General features: G+C 41.0%; 1 protein-coding gene across 1 annotated transcript in view; it reads right to left on the bottom strand.

Moving 5' to 3' along the window:
• Window positions 1-729: 729 nt before the first annotated feature.
• Window positions 730-23,121, bottom strand: part of lrrc39 (leucine rich repeat containing 39) — an 85,579-nt gene continuing 63,187 nt past the window's right edge. Inside the window, exon 8 of the mRNA XM_067230691.1 lies at window positions 730-1,112. Within this exon, the coding sequence (XP_067086792.1) occupies window positions 1,097-1,112 (16 nt within the window). The 3' untranslated portion in view covers window positions 730-1,096. The remainder of the gene's footprint in view (window positions 1,113-23,121) is intronic.

Genomic DNA, 23,121 nt, shown 5'->3' with positions numbered 1-23,121 from the left:
TTGAAAAAAAGTGGTATCGGTGCATCCCTACTTATAACAATAAGATGAATACAATAATAAATAAAATAATCCAAGAGGGAGCGTGTTTTTCAGGATTCTAAAGATCTTGATCCGTTCAATAGCTCGCTCCACATGAATACGCAATGCTGAAAGTTGGCGGACCCTCTCAACATCACACCGAGGTAGCTGCTTTCTCCCCTTCAAGAATGGAGGCATGACCAGTGTGGCATCAAGTCTTGCCAGATTGACAGAAAACCTCTATCTGCCTCTATCCGCCTGGATTAATCTTCATGTAAAAGCCAGACTTACCACTGATCTCTTTATCTGATATCCTCCCTCCCCACATTTTGGAAATAAATGATGTTGAGCCATAGGGCGTGATACCCATTAGATCCTTAAGATTATTATAGTGTTTATAATTTGACCAAGTCTGGTCTCTAACCCTGAGATTGAATGGCAGTCAATGATAACTACGCATTTCTTAAACCTCTTCTTGAACTTCTGTGGCATGTTTGTCCGAAGAACCTCTGCAGATGGCCAGGAGATAAAAAAATTGGAGACCCTTTGCAAGGACAGGTATGACTTTGTTGATAACATTTGAAATACATGCAGAGGACACACTGAACCGGAAACAAAGGTCTAAATGGCAAAGTCTGTGTCGGAGCTTCATCAAAGTTAAAAGAAGTTGATTCTCCTTGGAGATAACCTTTATTTCTGAAATAAGCAGTGCAATTAAGTTTAAAATCCAAATAATTTGACTAGCTGCATCATTCTCTGTGACAATTAAATGTTCTGAAGAGATGGACAATTTTGACAGCTTGTCTTTGTAAGTCTCTCTAAACGCAACTTATGTACCTCTTGCTGTTGCATTTCACACAGATGACATTGTCCCCCATTGTCTTGGTTGTCATTCTTCCTGGTTGTCTTCTATGTCAGGAACAATCTCTGGTTCTGGTCCTGGTCCAGCTACAGAATAAAGCTGTCTCTTTCTCACTACTCGATGGTACCAACCATGTTTATCTGCTGCTCTCTTAGCAGATGCGGTTGGATCGACTAACTCAGGTGTTGTGAAGGAGCAAATTCAAGGTGGTCGGGGTCAGGGTTCGGACAACCTGCATAATAAACATAAAGACATAGACAATTTAAGCATGTGCTCTTAACCCTTGTGTTATCTTCGGGTCATTCTGATACATCAGTCATTGTGACCCACCGTCGTATTGCGACAACTTTACCGCATACAAAAATAAGTGAGGAATTTTCTTTTAACCGTCAGGCTGTCCCGGCCCCCCCACATTGCGAAGGTTAAAAGAAAATCCTATTTGTTTTTGTATTGGGTAAAATTGGGTAAACACAACGATGGTTCGTTGTGAACCTTTGGGTCATGTAACCCGAAGGCAGCACAAGGGTTAACCCTTGTGTTATCTTCGGGTCATTCTGACCCATCAGTCATTGTGACCCACCGTCGTATTGCGACAACTTTACCACATACAAAAACAAAGTGAAGCATTTTCTTTTAACCATTGGGCTGTCTCAGACCCCCCACATTGCAAAGGTTAAAAGAAAATAATTGTTATTTGTTTTTGTATTGGGTAAAATTGGGTAAACACAAAGATGGTTCGTTATGAACCTTTGGGTCATGTGACCCGAAGGCAGCACAAGGGTTAAGTGACTATATTTTACCAAATGTTATAGATATATCCTCTTAACTACTACATTTATTATTTTAGTTCGGATCTCTAAGACAGTGTTTCCCAACCTTTTTTCAGTCATGGCACCCTTAGAAAAGTTTCAAAATGTTGTGGAGGAATGTTTTTAACTCTTCCCTCAGTTCGTAGAGTCGTGCCAAAACCTTGCATCGTGATAGCCATCGAACGGCCGTATGTAATAACAAGCTCTGATGTTCCGCTCCCATTTCCTCGCATAAAATCGAAAATAGATGGCTCTTCAGTGGGCGTGCCTTGATGAAATTAACTATGCCTATATCTACTGCTCTGTCCAGTACATCAGAGTTCCTTCGGGAGCGTCTTTGCTACCAGTGCCTCCCTATGTAAAAAGCAGTGAGTGGCTTTCACATGTGGGGTTTGCGCTCTGACTCTGCTAATGAAGCCCATCGTAGCCTACTCCCCGTCATGGCAGCGGCCCCCAGTCATGGCAGCGACCCCATCAGTACATAAACTGTGACAGTCCTTCCAATTCAACCCCCCCTGTTCAAGATACTCTGTTGTCACACAATATTTTCTTCTCCTGTTGTTTTGTCAGGCATTGATTTACAAAATAAAAAAGTTTCTCTAATGCTGTCGCCATCTACGAATCAAATATTTGTCAGGAGCTGAGCGTGCGTGCCCACTAATGTCAGTCGACTCATCCAGCTACAAGGAAAATTTGTTGAAGGCAGGGACGGACTGGGAGTAAAGGGTTAAAAGTCCCTGGACTTTAATCCAGACTGGCCCACCAGAACCGGCCCCCGTATACGCCACCACAGCTGCCCTGCCAATGCATCCACATTCTGTGTTTGATGTAATGCAAGTTAGGGAGTTTCACAGTTCATGCGAGCGCGCAAGCTAAATTCTTGGGCCTTTATTTGAGCGTTGCTCAATTGGTAAAACGTTGTCTAGTGAAGATGATGTATTTTTGTCTCTTATTTTTCAGCCCCTTACGTTTCTTAGCCTGGTTTTCAATCGTTATATAGTCTCTACTAGCTAGCTTTCGATCTCAGTGTCACTGTCGAGTGTAAAGGCCGCAGTATGCTTCTACGACTCCGTTAACGGATGGGCGGGCTTAAGGCCAAAATATGCTTCTGCGTTTTTCGAAAAACGGACACATGGGAACGCCCTCGTCTCCGTGGAACGCCCTCTACGAGCTCTCCGTCAGCCCTCGGAGAGCCCCGGAGAGCTCGACGTGCACCTCCTGAATTTTCTAACTATCCGTCGTAATTTCGGAGGGCGACGGAGAGCTACGGAGACCCCCTTGGCTGTGATTGGTCAGTATTAAGAATCGCTTGCGTCAGGGGCGGGGTTGCCGGGATAAACAGGACGAACAGAATCCTTTGACCGCCATTGCTGTAAGTTTTAACAATTCATATTTCAGCTAAACAGTACATGTAAATCAGCATCTGAATTAAAATGTGACGAGAAATGGGCAGTGTAGTTGCTGAAAATGTGCGTATTTTATTGATGAAACGGCTAATTTGTACATTTGTTCCGACTTCTCGATAACCTAGGTAAATCATAGAGTTAATATAACTAGAGGAAGCAACTTTTGTCTTCCAAGATGGTGTCCCCATTCATTTCTATGAAAAGTGCTCAATGGCGCAGTGAGGCAAGCGAGAGTACAAAACTGGACCGCGCCATCTTTCCACTTCCGACTCTTCCGGTCTAGCTTTAAACAGTGGCTCTTTTTTTCCCTAGCTCTGAGACCTCGTGCACACTTGCAACTAGCTGTACACGTCATACTTTGCGACAACCAGTCGCGAGCATAGATTTATATGGTTACGAGCGTGTGAGCTAAGGCATTGCAGTGGCAGAATGGGGTACAAGTCCGATAAGAATCAGAGACATGATGCAAACTTTACGGAAATGTATGCTGTCACTGTATAGTATTCCTTTCACTTGTTTTTTAGAAATAGGCTATAGGGCTAAATATAGGGCTATTCTAGATGGAACTCATCACATATGTTGTTTTTTTTCTTTGTGATTTGAGTATGATTTCCAACGCATTGTATCGGATTACATAAACTGTTAACATGAACACTTAGCTCTGTCGTTGTTCTCGCCAGGCAAAGAAAGCTTAATAGTTATTTTTGTAACAGAAATATTCCATAATGCAGACTTACCGTAGCTTACTGTCAACTTTATATTCAAACGAAATGCCACGAAAATCACACTGCCTTCAATTTAACATCAGTGTAGAAATGTGGCTTGTGTTTTATATGTTCAATTGGTTTTGTAGGGTTAACCCTAACCCAAACGCCTATTAATGGATATAACGTGATCTAACAAGACTTGGTAATAATGTAATAAATTGAGAAGTGTGTCTAAAATATTATCTACTTTATTGAACGTGCCTTTGAAAGGGACATATTAACAGAACTATATACAAGACGTTTCAATCAGATATAAGTGGGGGTGAAACAGTCACTGAGGACCTTCATTGTCCCACAAAAGCAGTTTGGCTTTGACACGATCAAAAAAAGAATAATGAGTGTGTTTAACAAAAGCTTCTGAAAGCAAGACTAATATTATTTAAATATATATATCATTTCCTATTGTGGTTATCAGTTAAAGTACTATTAATCTTCGTCTTTGCTCCAGATAGACATGTCAACAATCTATGCTCACGCTTAACATAATATAATATTTGCCATCATGTCATGAACGTTTATACGAAAAATCAAATCTATTTGAAAATAACGGGAATAAACTATATTAACAACATTTAATGTATGTGGGACAACCATTTGCTAAACTTGCTACAACAGGGCAGGCAACTCAAGCCATTTCTTTCAGCTCCAGGTAAATCGGCTATCGGCCAATGTGAACTTTTGTGCTCGTGCCCTGTTAGTATCCGCGAGCACATTTGCAGGCAACTTTTATTGACGTAAGCAAATAAATGGGGTGCTAGTTTACCCATTTCGGATTGGTTTCAAACTTAGCAAAAATCAGGAAAAATTCTTCTATGAAAAAGCTAGTAGTATGATCCAGGTTCGAGAATCGAACAAAAATTATTGGGGATATAGTTTTGTAAATGGTGACTGGAGTTAATAGAATAAAAACGACCGGAAGAGTCGGAAGTCAAACACAAAATGCAATACCACCTACATCCACCGGGGCCGTTGCTTCAAGCCGAGGGGCGAGGGGTGGGGGCTTGAGGTAAGTAAACACTCGACGACGACTTACAAAAAACCGTTGCGCAACCTATTTTTCTGGCGGTGAATTGTTTTCAGCACCCACAGCCTTCGGAGTACTATAAATTCAACCAATCCGTCCGACTCCGTCCGTCTGTCACGGAGTCGGAGAAGTATAATTCGGCCTTTAGACCGTAGAACAGTTTCTCTTCCGTTTTCAGATCAGGTTTTAATGGGTGGGGCCAAAAAGTTACCCATCTACCGTCGTCATTTCGACCCATCTACGTCAGATCACTGAATGGCTCCTCCTGCTCTACTGTTATTGTAGCCTACATCAGCTAGCTAGCCAGCTTACATTTACATTTAGTCATTTAGCAGACGCTTTTATCCAGAGCGACTTACAGTAAGTACAGGGACATTCCCCCGAGGCAAGTAGGGTGAAGTGCCTTGCCCAAGGACACAACGTCATTTGACACGTCCGGGAATCGAACTGACAACCTTCAGATTACTAGCCCGCTTCCCTCACCGCTCAGCCACCTGACTCCCCCAGTCAGGTTCAGGATGTCTCCCTCCACCCGCAACTGCATCTTCCCTAGATGCAAAAACTTCAGCTGTGCTGTAACGCTATTTAATTTCCCTATTGATGAGGAAAGGAAAAATAGGTGGATTGATTTTGTGAAGAGCCACGCTGATGGAAAGCTTCGGATAAACTCCAACAGCCGCATCTGCAGTGACCATTTCACGGCGGATAGTTTTAACATGGACCAGAGACAGACGGGGTTCGTGGACACACGGCTTCTCTTGCAGCGCGGAGCCGTACCGAGCATCACCCTCCCGGCCGTTCATCCTCTGGTCGCACCTGGACCATCCACTGCCGCCAGCAGTTCATCACTCAGTTCTGTGTGCTTGTTATAATTATACTAGATAACTTTTCCAGAGGTATCTCTGCTATGAGTTAATGCAAACCGCTAACTTGATATTAGGCTACTCGGTGTAGAATGATGGTATTTTGGTGAAATGGTAGCTAATGTGTTAGAAGTAGCCTAGTTGAAGAGCTCACTGTCTGCTGTCTCTGGTGTCAATTTTTACTGTTACAGCTCAGGGGAACATTTCATTTATATGCATCTGTATGTTTCACTCATTGAACAAATAAATTCTAATTCTATACGTATTTTTTCGGCTTGACGTAGCGTCCATTATCAGGGTCGTAGGTAGGCAGCGAGGGGCAGAGCTTCAGCTCCTTCAGGCGACACGCCCCCCCAGTCTCAAGCAGAGAAGACTGCTGATTTTCTCACGATTTCAAAGCCTAATTTAACATACTTGTCAGTGTTCTTTTCCCATTTAAATTTGGATGGGTAGTTAATAACACATTATTCTGTGGTGTGGTGAACTTAAAACTCGTTTTCAATTCCACTTTACAGGATCTTTAAAGACAGTGGGTTTAGTTTACATGCCAAATCAGAGATGCATTTGAATGCAATGGTTGCATGGGGTGAGCACAAAAGAATGTCTGAAAACAACACATCTGTCCTAGGAATGATGAGTGAGGAAAATAAGCAACAAGTAATAAATAATCAAAACTATATAAAAACGTTGGCTGAGGTTTTGCTGCTCACAGCCACTCAGAACATTGCACAACGTGGACATGACGAAACAGAAAGCTCAAAGAACAGGGAATTTCGTTGAGATCTTAGAACTTTTAGGTATACATTATCCGTTGGTGAAAAGTAGATTGTCACAGGGGCCCAGAAATGCAATGTACACCAGTAAAAACATTCAAATTAGATCTTAGAATGTTTAGCAGGAATGGTGCGGGAAGAAATCATTAAAGATGTAAAAGACAGCGAGCAATTTTCTATTATAGCAGATTAATCCAAAGATGTGAAAAAAAGAGCAGATATATTTTGTCCTGAGATACTATTATGATGGTGTAATACAGGAGAGCTTTCTCAAGTTCCAGGTAAAAGTGGGGACTGCAATATAGAAAGAATCTTGTCGGCCAAGAATATGATGGAGCAGCAGTCATGAGTGGCAAGCACTCTGGTGTACAAACCAGAGTTAAGGAAGTGGCCAAGTATGCATTCTACGTCCACTGCAATGGCCATTGTTTAAACCTTGTTATTGTGGACTGTGTTAAAAATGTCCATGAAGCTGGATGCTTTTTCTCTTTGCTTGAGAAACTTTATGTATTTATGTCCGCCGGCTCATATGTCCACACAAAGTGGCTTGATGTACAAAAACAAATGTTCAGTGATGCACCAAGGGAGCTTCCAAGACTAAGTGACACCAGATGGGCCTGCCGATTCTTTGCGTGTCGAAACCTCATGGATAGATTGCCAGCTGTTAGAAGAGGGCTTCTCTCCCAAGAGGGCTTCTCTCCTCTCGCAAGAGGGCTTCTCTCCCAAATTCAGTTGAATTTCATAGGGCTACTTGTTGTATTTAGAAAGGTCCTTGTTAATATAAAGGGATTATCTGACATGTTCCAGTCACCAAACCTTGACCTCACAAAAGCAGTAGATCTTATTGAAGCCATTAAACAAACGTTTGAGGAGTATCGCAATACAGATGAAAACTTCAATGAGCTGTGGGATGCAGTAATAGAAATGTGTGATAATTGCAATATTCCCACAGTCATCAAACCAAAAAGGTCCCAACAGACAACAAGCAGACTCCAACATAGTGTTGTCACATCCACACTTGGACAGCGAGCTCCACCTAACAGCAAAGACAGCTTTCGAGTAAACACGTTCTTTCCCATCATTGACGCCATACTTGTTGAGATGAAGAAACAAGTTCCTCCCACCCTGGACACTCCCTGTTTCAGTCACTCCCCTCCGGCAGAAGGCTGCGGTCCATCAGGACCAATACCTCACGCCACAAAAACAGTTTCTTCCCTTCCGCTGTTGGCCTCTTCAACAAGGCCAAGGGACCACACTGACTCTAATGACTTCTTGCTTAAAACACACTGCTTTTTGCACTGCATTACAATAATGGTATCTTGTACATTTGTATTTTTTGTAATATTTGTATTTTTGTATTTTTATATTGTAATTTACGGCAACTTATATTTTATTTTATTGTATATTTAATTATATTCTAATCCCACTTAGTACTGCTAGTTTATGTACCCTTAGTATAGATAGTCCACATATTAAAATTTTAGGTATATGTTTATTGTATGCACCTTCCTGCCAAAGCAAATTCCTTGTCTGTGCAAACTTTCATGGCGAATAAATCCCATTCTGCTTCTGATTTCTCTAAGTCCAACTGCAACATAATGATTGGCATTCAGGCACTAACTCCATCAAGCAGCAACTTCCTGAAAGAAGAAATGGACTTGTTACTGGCAGAGGCATATGGATCTGATCTCCAAGACCTGAAAAGTGAGCTCCGTCAAACTAAACGAGTTATTGAACAGAATATGGCAAAGGGGAAAGACAATTCTGCTGATCTGATTGGATTCATCAAGTTCTTAGAGCCGTTCAAGGAGGTGTTCAGTGAGCTTTTTCGTTTATGCAAAATAGCTGTGGTTTTACCAGTCAGTAGTGCTGGGTGTGAGCGCAGCTTCTCAACATTTAAACTTTAAAAAAAATCACGTGCAAAAGCACTGGACTTGGACAAATTTGTTAAACGTTTTTCTGAACTGCATAACAGCAACCACCGAATTATTTTGCTTTGAGAATGTTGAACAGTGAGAATGTAAATCTAAATCTTTTCAAGAGCTTTATGACAAACTGTTATATCTGTATCCCTGTATTTTGACCCTAAAATCCTTAGTTGTCATGTCGGACGCTAAAATAAAGATACATTGTAGAGTGTCATTTAAAGCAATTCCAAAATGTATTTGAGGTTCTTTTGATTAGTGAGTTTCAACCTATAAATTCTTTTTGTAGTGTATGGCAATGTTTTCATGCTTAATGCAGACAACAGGATAACATAATAAATATGTTTAAAAGAACCAAAAATAAATACTTCAGGTACAATTACAAATGTGTCTAGTAGATTTATGTCATATAACATATATATTCCCTGTTAATATGCTGTAGCATTAAATGTTCAAAAAACACAAATTGTGATATAAAAAGTTGTGTTACACAGACATATATTTCCAGTCAGATAAGTTTGATGTGACACAGTTATGTCTGGTGTACTCATGAATTTCATCTTACCGTACTGTACTAAACAAAAAATGTTGTGTGCAAGCCGTTTCCACAATTTTTTTATGTTGAGTGAGCAAATTGGGGTTTACAGTGTAGGCTATCTTATGTCATGGATATTTGAGGAAAACAGGCCCCTGTATGTAAATACAGCTAACTATATGACACTGTTATATAAATAATAACTGCATTAGCCAAGGTAGTCAATGATCTACTGTTAGCCTCTGACGCGGGTTCTATCTCTGTCCTGGTTCTTCTAGACCTAAGTGCAGCTTTTGACACGGTGGATCATGAGATTCTCTTGGAACGTATGGAGAACTATGTTGGGATTTCTGGTACGTCACTTCAGTGGTTTAGATCGTATCTATCTGATAGATCACAATATGTCCACTATGATGGCTGCTCATCCAGGAGCTCCACTGTAAAATACGGAGTACCACAGGGTTCAGTTCTAGGTCTGATTTTCACTCTATATGCTGCCTTTAGGAAACATAATTAGATGCTCTGGGGTAAATTTTCACTGTTATGCAGATGATACTCAGCTATATGGCTATAGAGTCTGGAGAATTTCCACATGCTATGGAAAAATGTTTTTCTAGGTTGAGAGCTTGGATGAAATTCGGATAAAACCGAGGTTCAAATTTTCGGTCCTAAAAAATATAGAAATAATTTTTCCAATCTGACCTTAGACCTAGACGGCGTCAAAGTCTCTCAAAGCCAGCTGGTAAAAAATTTAGGAGTCACAATGGACCCAGACTGTTAAAGGTAAGTATGTTACTAGTTGGAGGCAACGGGGGACGGGTTGTTTCCATCCTTATTCTATAAGTATAACTTATTTTAGAGTTCTCTTCCCCTGGAACAGATTTCATGTTCCAAACGAGGGGGGCTGTCGCTGTCTTGGTGTGTGGGTTTGCATCAAATTCCCCTTTTTTGCTCTGTTAAATTGCTGCACCAGTCCACACTTGACCGGTGGGGATCTCATTCTATTATGACTGTAACTGTTAGCTGCTCCTGGCATTCTCTAATCCCTGCTCTCCTCTCTCTGTCCCCCCCACACACATCCCTTGTGGTGTGGGGGGTTTGAGTTGTCAGCACCTGCCTGGTCGTCGGTAGGCCAACGCTGGACCTGGTCGCGAGTCTCCCGGTCCTGTCCTACATCTATAAAGTTGAACAATGGATTTTGGTGTTTCAAAACCCATCGACACTGTATGACTATGTTTAGCCTGTGTTCTGCTCCTCTCTCTCACCAACCGTCTCTGGAGGAGGGGATCCCTCTCTGAATTGCTCCTCCCAAGGTTTCTTCAATTTTTTCTCCTGTTGAGAGTTTTTGGGGGAGTTTTTCCTTGTCTTCCTTGAGGGTTTAGGTTGGTTGAGGGGCAGTTCTATGGGCGTATGTGAAGCCCTCTGTGACATGCTTGCGTGTAAAAAGGGCTATACAAATAAATTTGATTTGATAATAAATGAATGTGCCACATCACAAATACCTCCTCCCTGCCACCCCTTTGCCACCCCAGGTGAAAATGTCTATATCCGCCCCTGCTTAGGGGGGCAAAAATAATAATAACTAGAGAGGGTACAATTTCTGGGGAAATTGTAGGGTGTGCTTGCTTGCATCGGTTGCACAGGGGTCCGTTTTTTAATACAATTTTTACAACAGATATTTCAGTATATTTTATATCAAAATGCATACTTATTATTTATAAAGATTACATAGATTTAAAAGCATTTTTTGTTTGCTGCTCATTTACAACTCAAAATACGAGTGAAGGGTAGAATGAAATAGATGTCTTCTCATTTCCCCTGCAAGAGGCAGCCTCATAGTTGAATCAAAACGAATAAATTTGGCAGACCGGTGTAAAAATTGACCTAATCTCTATGACTTAAGTCCTTTTAAGTTTTTCCCTTCTCGTGATATTTTCAGGCGTTTGGCCTACTCATATTGCATTCATTCATTAATAAAGAACCCCCTTTGAAGATTATTCTACGACGTTAGCCGGCAGTAGAAGATGGAATCGCGATTCAAACAGTACCATCTGCTAACTGAAAATATGCCCCCAAAAACGTAAATAAGCTTGACATTTATTTAGTGGAAAATCGCTCATTCATAAAAACTGGTAGCGATCATTGTCAGTAACAACGCAAAATGCGATATAGCCCTGTGTGGAGAAGCTGCCCCGGTAAATTGTACTACTACAGTACAGTACTAGACTACTGCTGTGTTCGTCTTGGTAGCTATTGCGACGGGTGGAATTGGATTTAACGTTCCGTTGTACGGTTTAGGCTGAAATAAATTATTTTCATGAACAGATTGACAAAGTTTAGGCTGTGGCAATGAAGTTCAGGTTAGTAGCTAGTTAGATAGACTTTTGATTTAAGTAAGGGGAGTGCCGAACATGTTCTGTCGCCGTTTGACTTCCTAAACATTTGTGGAGATGTTTTTGTTAGCTACTCACTGCCGTAGTGTCTCGTGTAGGCTACAGCGTTGCAGTGAGCTACACTGGTTTGAAACCACAGGTAATGATAGTTTCACCCACAAATCGTTTACTTGTAATCTAATGTCATAATAAATCCTACAACGAAAAATTATTTGTGAGGAATGTTTATTTTAATGATTGAAAACAGATGCATCATAGACCGCTGCAGTATGTGTTGCCCGGGGAACAGAGGCTAATGTCATGATGCTAATGCTTCAGTGAAATAGTAACGTCACTGTGTCCAATCCCGACCGCTGTAAACTACTATTGTCCAAACCCGAACGGGGTTTGGACACTCAGTTTCCGGTCTTTTTGCCAGCATTTTCTTTTGCTATCGCCAGCAAAGTGTAAGTAGTATTATTTTAGGCATACCAAACAATCTACGTGTAAAATTTCATGAACATATATGGACGTTTACATGTCTAAATAATATAGGAAGTTTACTTTATTATAAACTGCAAGTGGCAGCTCGGATCTAAGATGGATTCGAGAGACCACAGATAGAGTGCGGCTAGTTTTGTTTGTTAAACGTTTTAGATCAACACTTGTATTATTGTTTTTGTTGATTTTATGTAAAGCACTTTGAACTGCAATTCTTGTATGAAAAGTGCTATATAAATAAAGTCTTACTTACTTACTTACTTACTTTGGCCGAAAGACCACTCGGCGACACTCGGGCGACGATCTTTACTCTGACAAGTGTGTCTGTGTTGTCATCGTACTGCTACTATGGGTTAGCATATGAGTGTATTTCAATGCTAGCTTAACACTACTTTGTCTTGCCAATGAAAATACACGATCATGTGTGACATGATCTGTAGTCGAGGGGAGGAAGGGATGGGGGCTAGCAAACTTTGAGAAGAGTTCAACAAAACATCCAGCAGGTGGTGGTATACAGTCAAATTGAGATTTTATCATGTAGTTTGGAGATGTTGAAGCGTGATATCTTATTGTGGAGGACATAACTACGTCCCCGGATATGTTGACAGCATTGATGGTCAGTTTGGTGACCCTGGATCAAGTTAATATCCCCAGAAAAACAGCAGCGGCCAGTGTTTAGAAGTGCGGTCGGGTTTGGACAAGGGTAGCGCACGGCTAATTTACCGGCGCCAGCGTTTTTGACCGGCTCTAGTAAAGGCTAAGCTAACTCTAAATTTTTTAACAACATTTAGCTCGAAAGGTAAGAAGTTAAAGCTTAACGTGAAATCAGTAAATCAGCTGAAAACGTGATACGATTATTTTTATCAATATTTGAATAGGCATTTTATCAGAATGTTAGCTAAAAACCGGTCGGGATTGGACACAGTGACGCTAGACTACATTTTCCGAAAGTAGATGTACTTCCTTAATAATATCAGCTTATATTGTACGCTACACATCACAATTGTGTGTCATATCACAAAGTAAAATGAGCAAATAGTTATTACCCAGACCTCTTTGCTTGCGTTTCTGCAGCTGCCTTGCAGTAAAGCAGTTAGCCTAGCCATCTCCCAGAAGTTAACGAGCTGCTAAACTAATGTTCTGCTAGAGATAGTCACGCGAGTTTTCGTGACGTTAGTGACGTTAGTAGCGTCAGTGACTGTGGCTAGCAAGTTAGCCACCGTTAGCTTCACTTTTTGCCACAAAAACTTAATTTCTACTTAAACCGTGCAACGGAACGTAAATACAAATACAAGCAACTCAATCGCTACCAAGACGAAACTTTTGACACCTAGGTTGTCTATGTAGTCCAAATATTGACTGAGACTTAGATGTGGGAAAATAAACTATAAAAATAAAGAAATATATGTGAGAGAACAAAGGTTGTGCCCTTGCCGAAGGCAACGGACACCCAATAAGATATATGTGAGAGAACAATGGTTGTGCTCGCCGAAGGCGTGAGCACACCCAATAATAATAAGAAGATATATGTGAGAGAACAACCATGAGCCTGAGCCAATTTTGCATGGATTTCTCTACTTCAGCTTCGGACATGTTTGGCAGGACTCCATTTCTAAGAACTGACACTAGAACAGCAAATATGAATCAAAAACTATCTGTTCAATTTAAACAGAGTGGTGATGGGCTGTAGCCTCATTTCTATGGCTCTGGTCCTAACCAGACTCTCGTACATTTCATGTGTACAGAGAGGGTGTGTCTATTACCGAACACTTTAAGAAGTACACTGCAATACAGTGCACTGCAATACAGTGCACTTACATCTGTAGTGCACTCCGTCGCTGATTAGTGCTGTCTCAAATAGAACACTTACGTTAACCACTTGGCAGAAGTGACGGACGCAAATCTGCTCGCGAGTCATTTCGTCCGCCATTATTTTAGAAATGAAATGAAAAGCTGCCGAAAGGGCTCCTCCTCTTCCGCTACGTAGCCAAGATGGCGCCCGTTTAGGGTGAGTAGTGTCCATTGTTGTACACTGCATTTTTTGACCGTTTGCAGTGCGCCATCTGGGTACTTTCAGTGCCCTGAATTCTGCTGGTTCTGTCAGTGTAAGCGCCCTAAGCACTGAAAGTAAGTGCTCGGTAGTAGACACACCCAGAGTCTGGGCTCGCTCCATTGACAAGCGTTGACTTCCTTTTAGGCGGGTACTCTGTTGAAGTTTAAAACTATTGGATCTGCCTAGAGCCACTCTGATCTGTCATAACCAATTGCTAGCGTTCGCCTTAGCCAATTCCTTCACCACTACTGTAACAGAGCTAGCTGCCGTAGCTGGAAAATCAAACTGTTCCCGAACCCCGTTCATGCGTTTTGCAATGGAATTCTAACGATTTTTCAACGTTAGTCAACTCTGATATTTCTACAGACATATCTGATGGAACTACTTAGTAGGTGTACATTATCACCGGATAACGGTGACATCCCTGCAACCAATCAGAATCAAGTATTCACCCAGACCATGGTAGAAAATGATACAAATATTATAAATATTAATAATAACATAATAGCCTAACAAGGATAAGGATATAAATAATAACAACAATATGATACAAACGATATAGCACCATTCTAGATGCTCAATGTGCTATTTGAGGGGAGGGGGAGTAGCCATTTAATCAGCTACAGAGATGATGAAAGGGGGGGGGGAGTCGTGCAGCTCATCCAATACTAACATAATGTGATGCTCAGCAGCCAGTAAAGGTTTGAACTTACACAGTATATTTTCCTTGACTGGTCTTGACTTGATGCCAGTCTTCTGTCCTCTCCCACACTAATTTAATTTGGTGGCTAGTTCAGGTGTGAAGACCCTCCCGCACATTGTTCTTTTAACAGAGTTTCCCCCAGTTATGGACAGTTTTGCAATCTGTAATGAAAATACGGCATTAAAGCATTGAGTGTTACAGACAATGCAAATCCTGTTGTCTTTCAAATATGTCCGTTACTTTCAGAACACATTAGTTCATAATTTCTTGTCTGGATTTTTTCAGCCCAGCACCAACAACTGACTCAACTAATCAGCTCCCCACTGAAGTTGAATAAGGTGAATTTCTTGTCCCATTCCCCAGGGACTTCCAGCCATTTCATATATTTAATGTATTCCAACACTGGAATAACTGGTGGGCCCTGAGGACTGAGTCGAGAAAAAGGCTGGGCTACAACACATGAAGGTTGTTAAGAATTATACTGCAACACAATAAAGCTATGGATACCCCTTTGTGTAGCCCCTCAAAGTATTAGAGTACATAACACACGTTTCTTAAAATCTCTGTACTGGCCAAGTCTTTCATCAAATGTATTTAGCTTTTCTAATGTGGAGATTTGGTTGTGTTCATTGCTTGCGGGTTGTTGGTCTTGAACTCTGTTGTCACTGAGTGACTGTACAATGGCCACCTTGAGGTGAAGTTCCCCCAGCTGTTCCAGGAGGATCCTTTCAACTGCTGTTAGAAAAAACGGTGCAAATTACATTTGTAAACTAATCCTAACACAGCAGTTTTCTGATTTCAATAGAAAGATATGGCCAAATGTACCAGTGCAGTTAGGTGGGATGAGTTGATTGGTGTTAAGAAGGCGAGATCTTGGACCTACGGAAAGTAGTGATACAGGTACCATTGTAAGTACATGAAAGTGGCTGTTTTGTTTGTTTTCCTCATTTAAATAGCTTACGTTCACAAGAGCCCAGTCCATCATCATCATGCCATGCAGTTGGATGCCGGGCATCCATCTCCAAAGATCAAATTCATGGTCACATGTATTTTGATATATACTATAGATGCTCAAAGAAGTCTATAGATTTCTACTGTTTCAAACCATCAACTTCAACTGGTTAGGGATATGCTCACATCTATAAACCATCTGTAAGGGACACTTACGTTCTGATAAAGTTGGCCCTTGATGGCAGTATGTCACTGGTCTGGCCTCCAATTCCGACATTACATTAACTCAAACACATTACATTAACTCAAAACGGAAAGGGTAGGTACAACACTTCGTCGCTGAATGGATGCAGTAACTAACAAGAAATTGATCGACAGAAGTACAAAATGCAATAGCCTGACAGAGTTACGTGCAGGACATTTGTTTGGCTATCGAAGCATGTAGCAAATAGTAGGCTACTTATGCAAAAGTATATATTGCGTGTTAAACGAAAAAATCGATAGCCAAACAATTATCCTTTTTTCTCTGAAAAGTCCTGCTTCCTTCAACTGTGTTTTTAGGGTGCGCATAGGCTACTTATTTTAATGTTGTGAAATGTTAACAGCATATCTAAGATTATTTCATAGGAATGTCCCTGTTTAAAATAAAGTGTAGTGCAAGTCATCACTCTGAATTGTTAACACAATGTTTTTTTCTTTTATTCCAACCAAAACAATCAACTTCATGGTAATGACAGAGTTACGTGGACCAGGATGGTTGTTTCGCCATCGATTTTGACATTTAACATGCAATTTATACTTTTGCATAAGTAGCCTACTACTTGCTACATGCTTCGATAGCCAAACAAATGTCCTGGTGCATGTAACTCTGTCAGGCTATTGCATTTTGTACTTCTGTCGATCAATTTATTGTTAGTTACTGCATCCATTCAGCAACGAAGTGTAGTACCAACCCTTTCCGTTTTGAGTTAATGTAATGTGTTTTTGAGTTAATGTAATGTCGTTTCCCATTTGGGGGAGCGTGTCCTTGTATTGGGGGGAGGTGAGCAAATCATCCTATTTGGGGGGAGTTGACTCGTATTTGGGGGGAGTCTTTTCATTTGGGGGATGCACTCATGTTAGTGGGTGTGATTTGCACTTCAGGGCCACCGTACCTGACTCCTGTTATCTTTTTAAGCCAATTTTAGCAAAGTTGACCTAGCCTGCTGTCAAAGTTCGTCAGGCCACTGAGATAGGGAAGGGCAGCCACAGCGAGCTTGGGAAGTTGAGTGTGTATTTGTTTTTTTTTGGGGGGGGGGGCACCATCATAACTTTTTTTGAGCATTTAAATAGGCTATATCTCTTGTTCTGCCTGTTTTGTAATATATGTGCCTAATATTTCTATACCAAAATAATATCGGCATTATAAGTATTATAACTATGATGATTTTTCAGTTGGCTAATTTTTGGTGCCCCCTCAAGAGTTGGTGCCCTACGCACAGCGCGTAGTGCGCGTTATGGGAGCGGTGGCACTGGCTACTAGACTACATAAACACTGTTTTTGACGTGATTTAACATAATATTTTGATCGAACGAGTTGCAATAAAGTACTCACATTAAGGAAAGTTAGGACTGCGTTCATAAAGTGATATAACATTTTAGTTGACATTGTCCAGGGCCCCTTAAATGTCATGTGCCCCTGGGCAAGTGCCGAGTTGCCCTAATGGTTAATCCGGCCTTGATTGTCAGGTTTTCATCTAAATCTGTTGAATCTGTGTTTTGTCAATGGCAGATTAAATTGTTTTACTATCTTTGACCACTAGATGTCATATTTATGTACAAAGATAAATGTAATTACTGTGTTATAAGTAGGGTTGGGTATCGTTTTTATTTGATTTATACGATTCCGATGCTGAACCGGTGCTTTTAAAACGATTCCGATTCCTAAACCGATTCTTGAGAAACTGAAAAATGAAAGTAGGCTAATCAAAGAGAGGCTCTTTTATACCGTTTTTTAAATGGAAAATTATGTAACATTATGTAACAATATATTAACGTTTTAAAGTAGCCTACTTAAATATATAATAAGTAAACCTAAGTCATCTAACATACAACTACAATAATTTAACAATAAATAACAGTTACACTATTAACAACAAAATAAATGTTGAGTTGGTATGCTAACTAAACCAGCTTCAAACTTTAGAATCAGAAAAGGTTTTAATCACCATGAAAGTGTGCACAGACAAGTAATTTACTTTAGCACAGACAAGGAATTTATTTTAGCAGTTCTTATGCAGAAAAATAACCATATTTGCCTTCTCTGGCAAGATACGACACCTCTCCTGACTTATGACATGTCCTGCACAGGAGAAAACTCTCTCAGATGGTGTCGAAGAGTAGCCTGGTCCTACCAGACTCTCGTACATTTCATTGCTCCATTGACAATCGTTAACTTCCTTGAAGGCGAGTACTCTGTTGAAGTTTAAAACTATTGGATCTGCCCAGAGCCACTCTGGATCTGCCATAACCACTAACGGAGCTAGCTGGAAAATCAAACTTTTCCCGAACCCCGTGGGGAGGAGGGCCACAACATCATGGCCACCAAGAAAACTCAGCAAAGATTGTTCTTGCTCCGGCTTTAACTTCTGGATATTTGGCAGTTGCCACAACGGACCGAATGGCTTTGCTCGCATTTTTCTCCGCCGCCATTACTGAACTACAACTCAAACTAGCGAACAATATCAACGTCATCGTTCTCAGCCACTCCCTCTGTTCGCTGATTGGACCGCCAAAAATGGGGCTGGAAAAAAACGACTAATATACCGAAAGCCCAGACCTAGTACAGAAGGAAAATGAAAATTTTGCAGAAGTACGTAGGAGGGCAGAGCCAGGCTAGTCGAAGACGCCTGTACACACAGGTATGAGTAGGGGGCAGACAAATTGGGGAGGCTGTCCCCGGGACCAGGGACTCATGTCCGCAAGCTGTCGAACACAGTGGATCCCTCTGCTTTAAGAAGTATTCTGTGTGTCGCCGCATGTTTCAATAAATTCGACGTGCTTCCCCCTTTACACGTAATAGTTTTTAAACATTTGTTCCATTTTGCGATGTCGGAATCCTTGGCTGTGAAATACAGCCACACTTTCGACCGCTTTGATTTAGGCATTTTAAATGCACTAAAAGCTAGCTAACGATAGACTAGCAGAGCAAGTGTAATATGTTTACTAGCGATCACGTGCAGTGAATAGTTAATATGCTTTTACATTCGTTTTGGTGAGCCCAGAGGGAAAATATGGCATTTTGAAAGTAGCCTACATTTACGGTAGCTAGCTAAAGGTAGACTACTCAAATAGTGTGATATTTTACGTCCGTTTCGGAGCGACAGAGGGAAAATATTTCAGTCGACACATTAAGTGGAACCGAAATGAGGAACCGAAATGTGCGTTCTAATCCGGTCCGATTCCTACCGGTTGTGTAGGAACCGGTTCCATAGTGGAACCGGGTTTCGGTACCCAACCCTAGTTATAAAACTACTGTGAAAACTACTGTGAAGCAAGGCAGATTGTTTACATGGAACATGTCATTAAATATAAATGTGGTTATTATTCATAAACATTGATATTATGCCATATAGATTTTAAAGTTCAGCCTGGTATTGTTGCCTGAAGGCCAAGGTAGTTAAGAAATACATAACTGAATTTAATTGAATAGCTCGATTAGTAAAGCAGTCGGCTACGAAGTTGTATGTTTTTTGCTCTCGGGCGATCAAACCCCACTTCATGCGGGCTTGCAAATATAGATTTTTTGTAATGTAGTGCTCACCTATAATTTCATATTCGCCGCAGCAAATATGAGATGCGAAAATTGGCAGTAATATGTTTGTGAATTTGTGACAAGTAATTGGGCTCAGAGGGCCAAGGTTTAAGAGTCACGGTTTGCTACTGGTATACCATATGCCAGTTTGGTAGTCTAGATGAAGGCCTATTGACTTTCTCAAATAGGTCTGTATATGACGATATATATGCGATCCTATCCTAACCAAGTCAATTCTAGCTAGATATAGCTACTCAGTAGGCTAGTTCAAGGCTGGCGTCTGGACAGCTGCTTATCACTTCGCATAACTGTCTTTGGGGATTTAAGGTTTTTAAAAGACCAACAATGAAGGGTGTCTGTGTAGTCACAATCAATCATGCAAAGAATAGGCCTAAACTGAATCTTGGAACTTTTGAAAAGAGGAAGATTAATAATCAATATTAAACTGCAGTTTAAGTACTTGAAGATAATCGGGTAGGTGAAGGATGCTACTCAATTTGGATAAAATCCCCTTTGCTAATCCAAAGTGGTAGTATTCAACACCTCCTAGTCTTTCCACAGCTATTTTGGACTGTGTACCAAGTAGTGTCCTTGCATCTTTTGGCAGGTTAGGAAGGTACATTCTTAGAATAAGAAGAAGAGCAGTTACTGCAACAAGAGGCACAGAGAAGGTTGAAGCCCAGTGTTGCAATTTAAGATTAAGACTGATGTCTCCACAAGAGTCACTCTCACAAGAGTCACTCTCATCTGGAACTGATGAAACACTGAAATCTGCCCTTTGGCTAACCTCTTCGTCGATTGTAATTGTGTTATCAACAGGACACTCCTCATTGTCCTCATTAGTCTCACATACTGATGTATTTGATATATTTTCATTTGTGGCCTGATTTGCAATTTGTAATTCAAACAGACTCGATATATAATTTTCTGTTTCTTTTGTTTTGCTTTAGATTCGCCTCCGTTTTGCCCAATAGGAGACCATAATGTTAAGGTCAAGGGAAGAATTACCTATTAAGAAGACAATGCAGCAATAAACTGAGTCTTCAGTCCAGTCATAGGGAAAATGGAGACAAAACGAGTTAGTTACAAAAACAAGGATATCATATTCATAATGTTTTATATGGGTATGTATCTACATGTTAAAAAACAACGCTTTGACAACATTTATATTTTTATTCATAACATATAGTGTTGCTTTACAGCATTAAAGTAAATGTAAATGCAGTAAATGTTCTATTTTCGTTGGTAAATACATTGATCATGGGACTGAAGGGGTTATTTACGTAAAGTTTCGCGACAATTGTTTACTGCTATCTTTAAAGATGCTGTAAAGCAAATTCCATGATTTGCTTCTCAGTACATTATATACGTGTGAAATGAGTTCCTGAAATTAGCGCAAAGCGCGAAAACTTTGTCGCACTGAAATGTGGAGTTAGACCGTTTCTCTCCCGTTTTCAGCTAAGGTTTTGTATAGGCGGGGCAAAAACCCGACCTATCTACATCACAGCGACCTATCTACGTCAGATCACAGACGGTTGCATTCTGTTACTCAGCTGGTACGATGCAATGACAAATTTACATTTAGTCATTTAGCAGACGCTCTTATCCAGAGCGACTTACAGTAGGTACAGGGACATTCCCCTGAGGCAAGTACGGTGAAGTGCCTTACCCAAGGACACAACGTCATTTTGTACAGCTGGGAATCGAACCGGCAACCTTCTGATTACTAGCCCGACTCCCTAACCACTCAGCCATCTGACCCCCCACAAATTAATACACATAAAACACTCAGAGACTGCAAGTAGGTCTGTTCTGATATCTGCAATTGATTTAGCTAGTGTTGCTGTTGTTGCTAAATTCAATCAATTCGAGGGGGCGGAGATTCAGCTCCTTCAGGCTCCACCAGTCTCAAGCAGAGAAGACTGCTGATTTTCTCACGATTTCAAAGCCTAATTTAACATACTTGTCAGTGGGGTTTTTTCATTCGAATTTGGATGGGTAGTTAACAACACATTCTTCTGTGGTGTGATGAACTTAAAACTCATTTTCAATTCGACTTTACAGGATCTTTAATAGTATAAATTAATGGATAAGGATCGTAGTAAGTTTAATCGTTTATGTAAATAGACAACCAGTCATTAAACCTAGCATTACATGGACAATGTGAGTGTTGTCCATCCATCCATCATCTGCCGCTTTTCCGGGGGTCGGGTCGCGGGGGCAGCAACCTAAGCAGGGAGGCCTTGACTTCCCTCTCCCCGGCCACTTCCACCAGCTTTTCCTGGGGGACCCCGAGGCGTTCCCAGGCCAGCCGAGAGACATAGTCCCTCCAGCGAGTCCTGGGTCTTCCCCGGGGCCTCTTCCCAGTGGAGTGTTGTCAATTTGTGTAAATTTGTTGATTTTTATGGATATAGGAATAAGGTGGTGTTCATGTAGTGCTCAATTGTACTACGATCCTTATCCATTAATGTATACTTTTAAGAGTGTATTAACCGAATAATAATAATTAAATGTTGCATAAAAGATAAAATAACTACTTACCAAATGACTTGCGATTGAAATCATCAGCTTTGTAGTTTTCTTCTTATTTGCTGACGTTCTTTGTGTGCTAGACGAAAATGTCCAATGATACTGGACACAGAAATTGCTATATTTAATTGGCTTAGATAGTTTCCCGCCTCCTACAGAGACAAATCTTGTTTTGCAAGTACACAGATCTTTTTCTACAGAGACACAGATCTTTTTCTACAGAGACACAAATCGTTTTTGCAAGTACACAAATCTTTTTTGCAAGTACACAAATCTTTTTTACAAAGCTTCCTCTGCTGGCACTAATTTCATGCCATACAATATAGGCTAGCAACACTAAGTTGATACAGACAAAAGTATGTTTGTTGATCTTTAAGATATTCAGCTGAGAATGGGGCATACCACACTGCTTCACTCTTGGACTTTGGGCTGTGGAAAGGGGACAATTGACTATGCCCTCTAAACTCCTGGGGTAGTTGCCATCGGATTTGTATGTTCCAAGTGGCATTTTGCGCCTTAACGACCGAAAGCTTGACGGAGCTTCTTCAAGAAGTGACCGGTAGCTAAGGTAGGATTGGTCAAAGCTGTTTTGGGGCGTGGCTTTTGCGATAGGTCAATCAGAATCATAATTCAGTTTATTCGCCATGTATGGTACACAAATACGGACTTTACTGTGGCAGGAAGGTGCAAACAATAAACATACGGATCTTAAATTAATTTAAAAAGTACAATAATTAAACTAATTCTAAGAACTAAACAGTTTAAAATAAAAATAAAATATATATATAAAAATAAGAAGAATTTGAATGAGCAGCATGAGTGGGCAAAAGGTGGCTTGTGCGTGGTGCATAGTTAATGTCAGTCGGAGTGCTTGGCTTTGTTGAAGAGGCCAGTAGCAGATGGAAAGAAACTGTTCTTATGGCGTGAGGTTTTAGTCTTGATGGACCGCAGCCTTCTGCCAGAGGGGAGTATCTGGAACAAGGAGAGTCCAGGGTGGGAGGAGTCGCCATAATCTTCCACGCTCGCCTCAGGGTCCTCGAGGTGTGCAGGTCCTTGAGGGTAGGCAGATTGCAGCCGATCACCTTCTCAGCAGTGCGGATGATACGCTGCAGTCTGCTCTTGTCCTTGGCAGTGGCAGCAGCGTACCAGATGGTGATGGAGGAGGTGAGGATGGACTCAATGATGGCTGTGTAAAAGTGCACAATCATTGTCATTGGCAGGTTGAATTTCTTCAGCA

This window comes from Osmerus mordax, chromosome 27 (genome assembly GCF_038355195.1).
Source record: "Osmerus mordax isolate fOsmMor3 chromosome 27, fOsmMor3.pri, whole genome shotgun sequence".
Classification (NCBI taxonomy): Eukaryota; Metazoa; Chordata; class Actinopteri; order Osmeriformes; family Osmeridae; genus Osmerus; species Osmerus mordax.
Note: the sequence above shows the minus strand (reverse complement) of the source record. Positions and strands in the feature narration are given on the sequence as shown.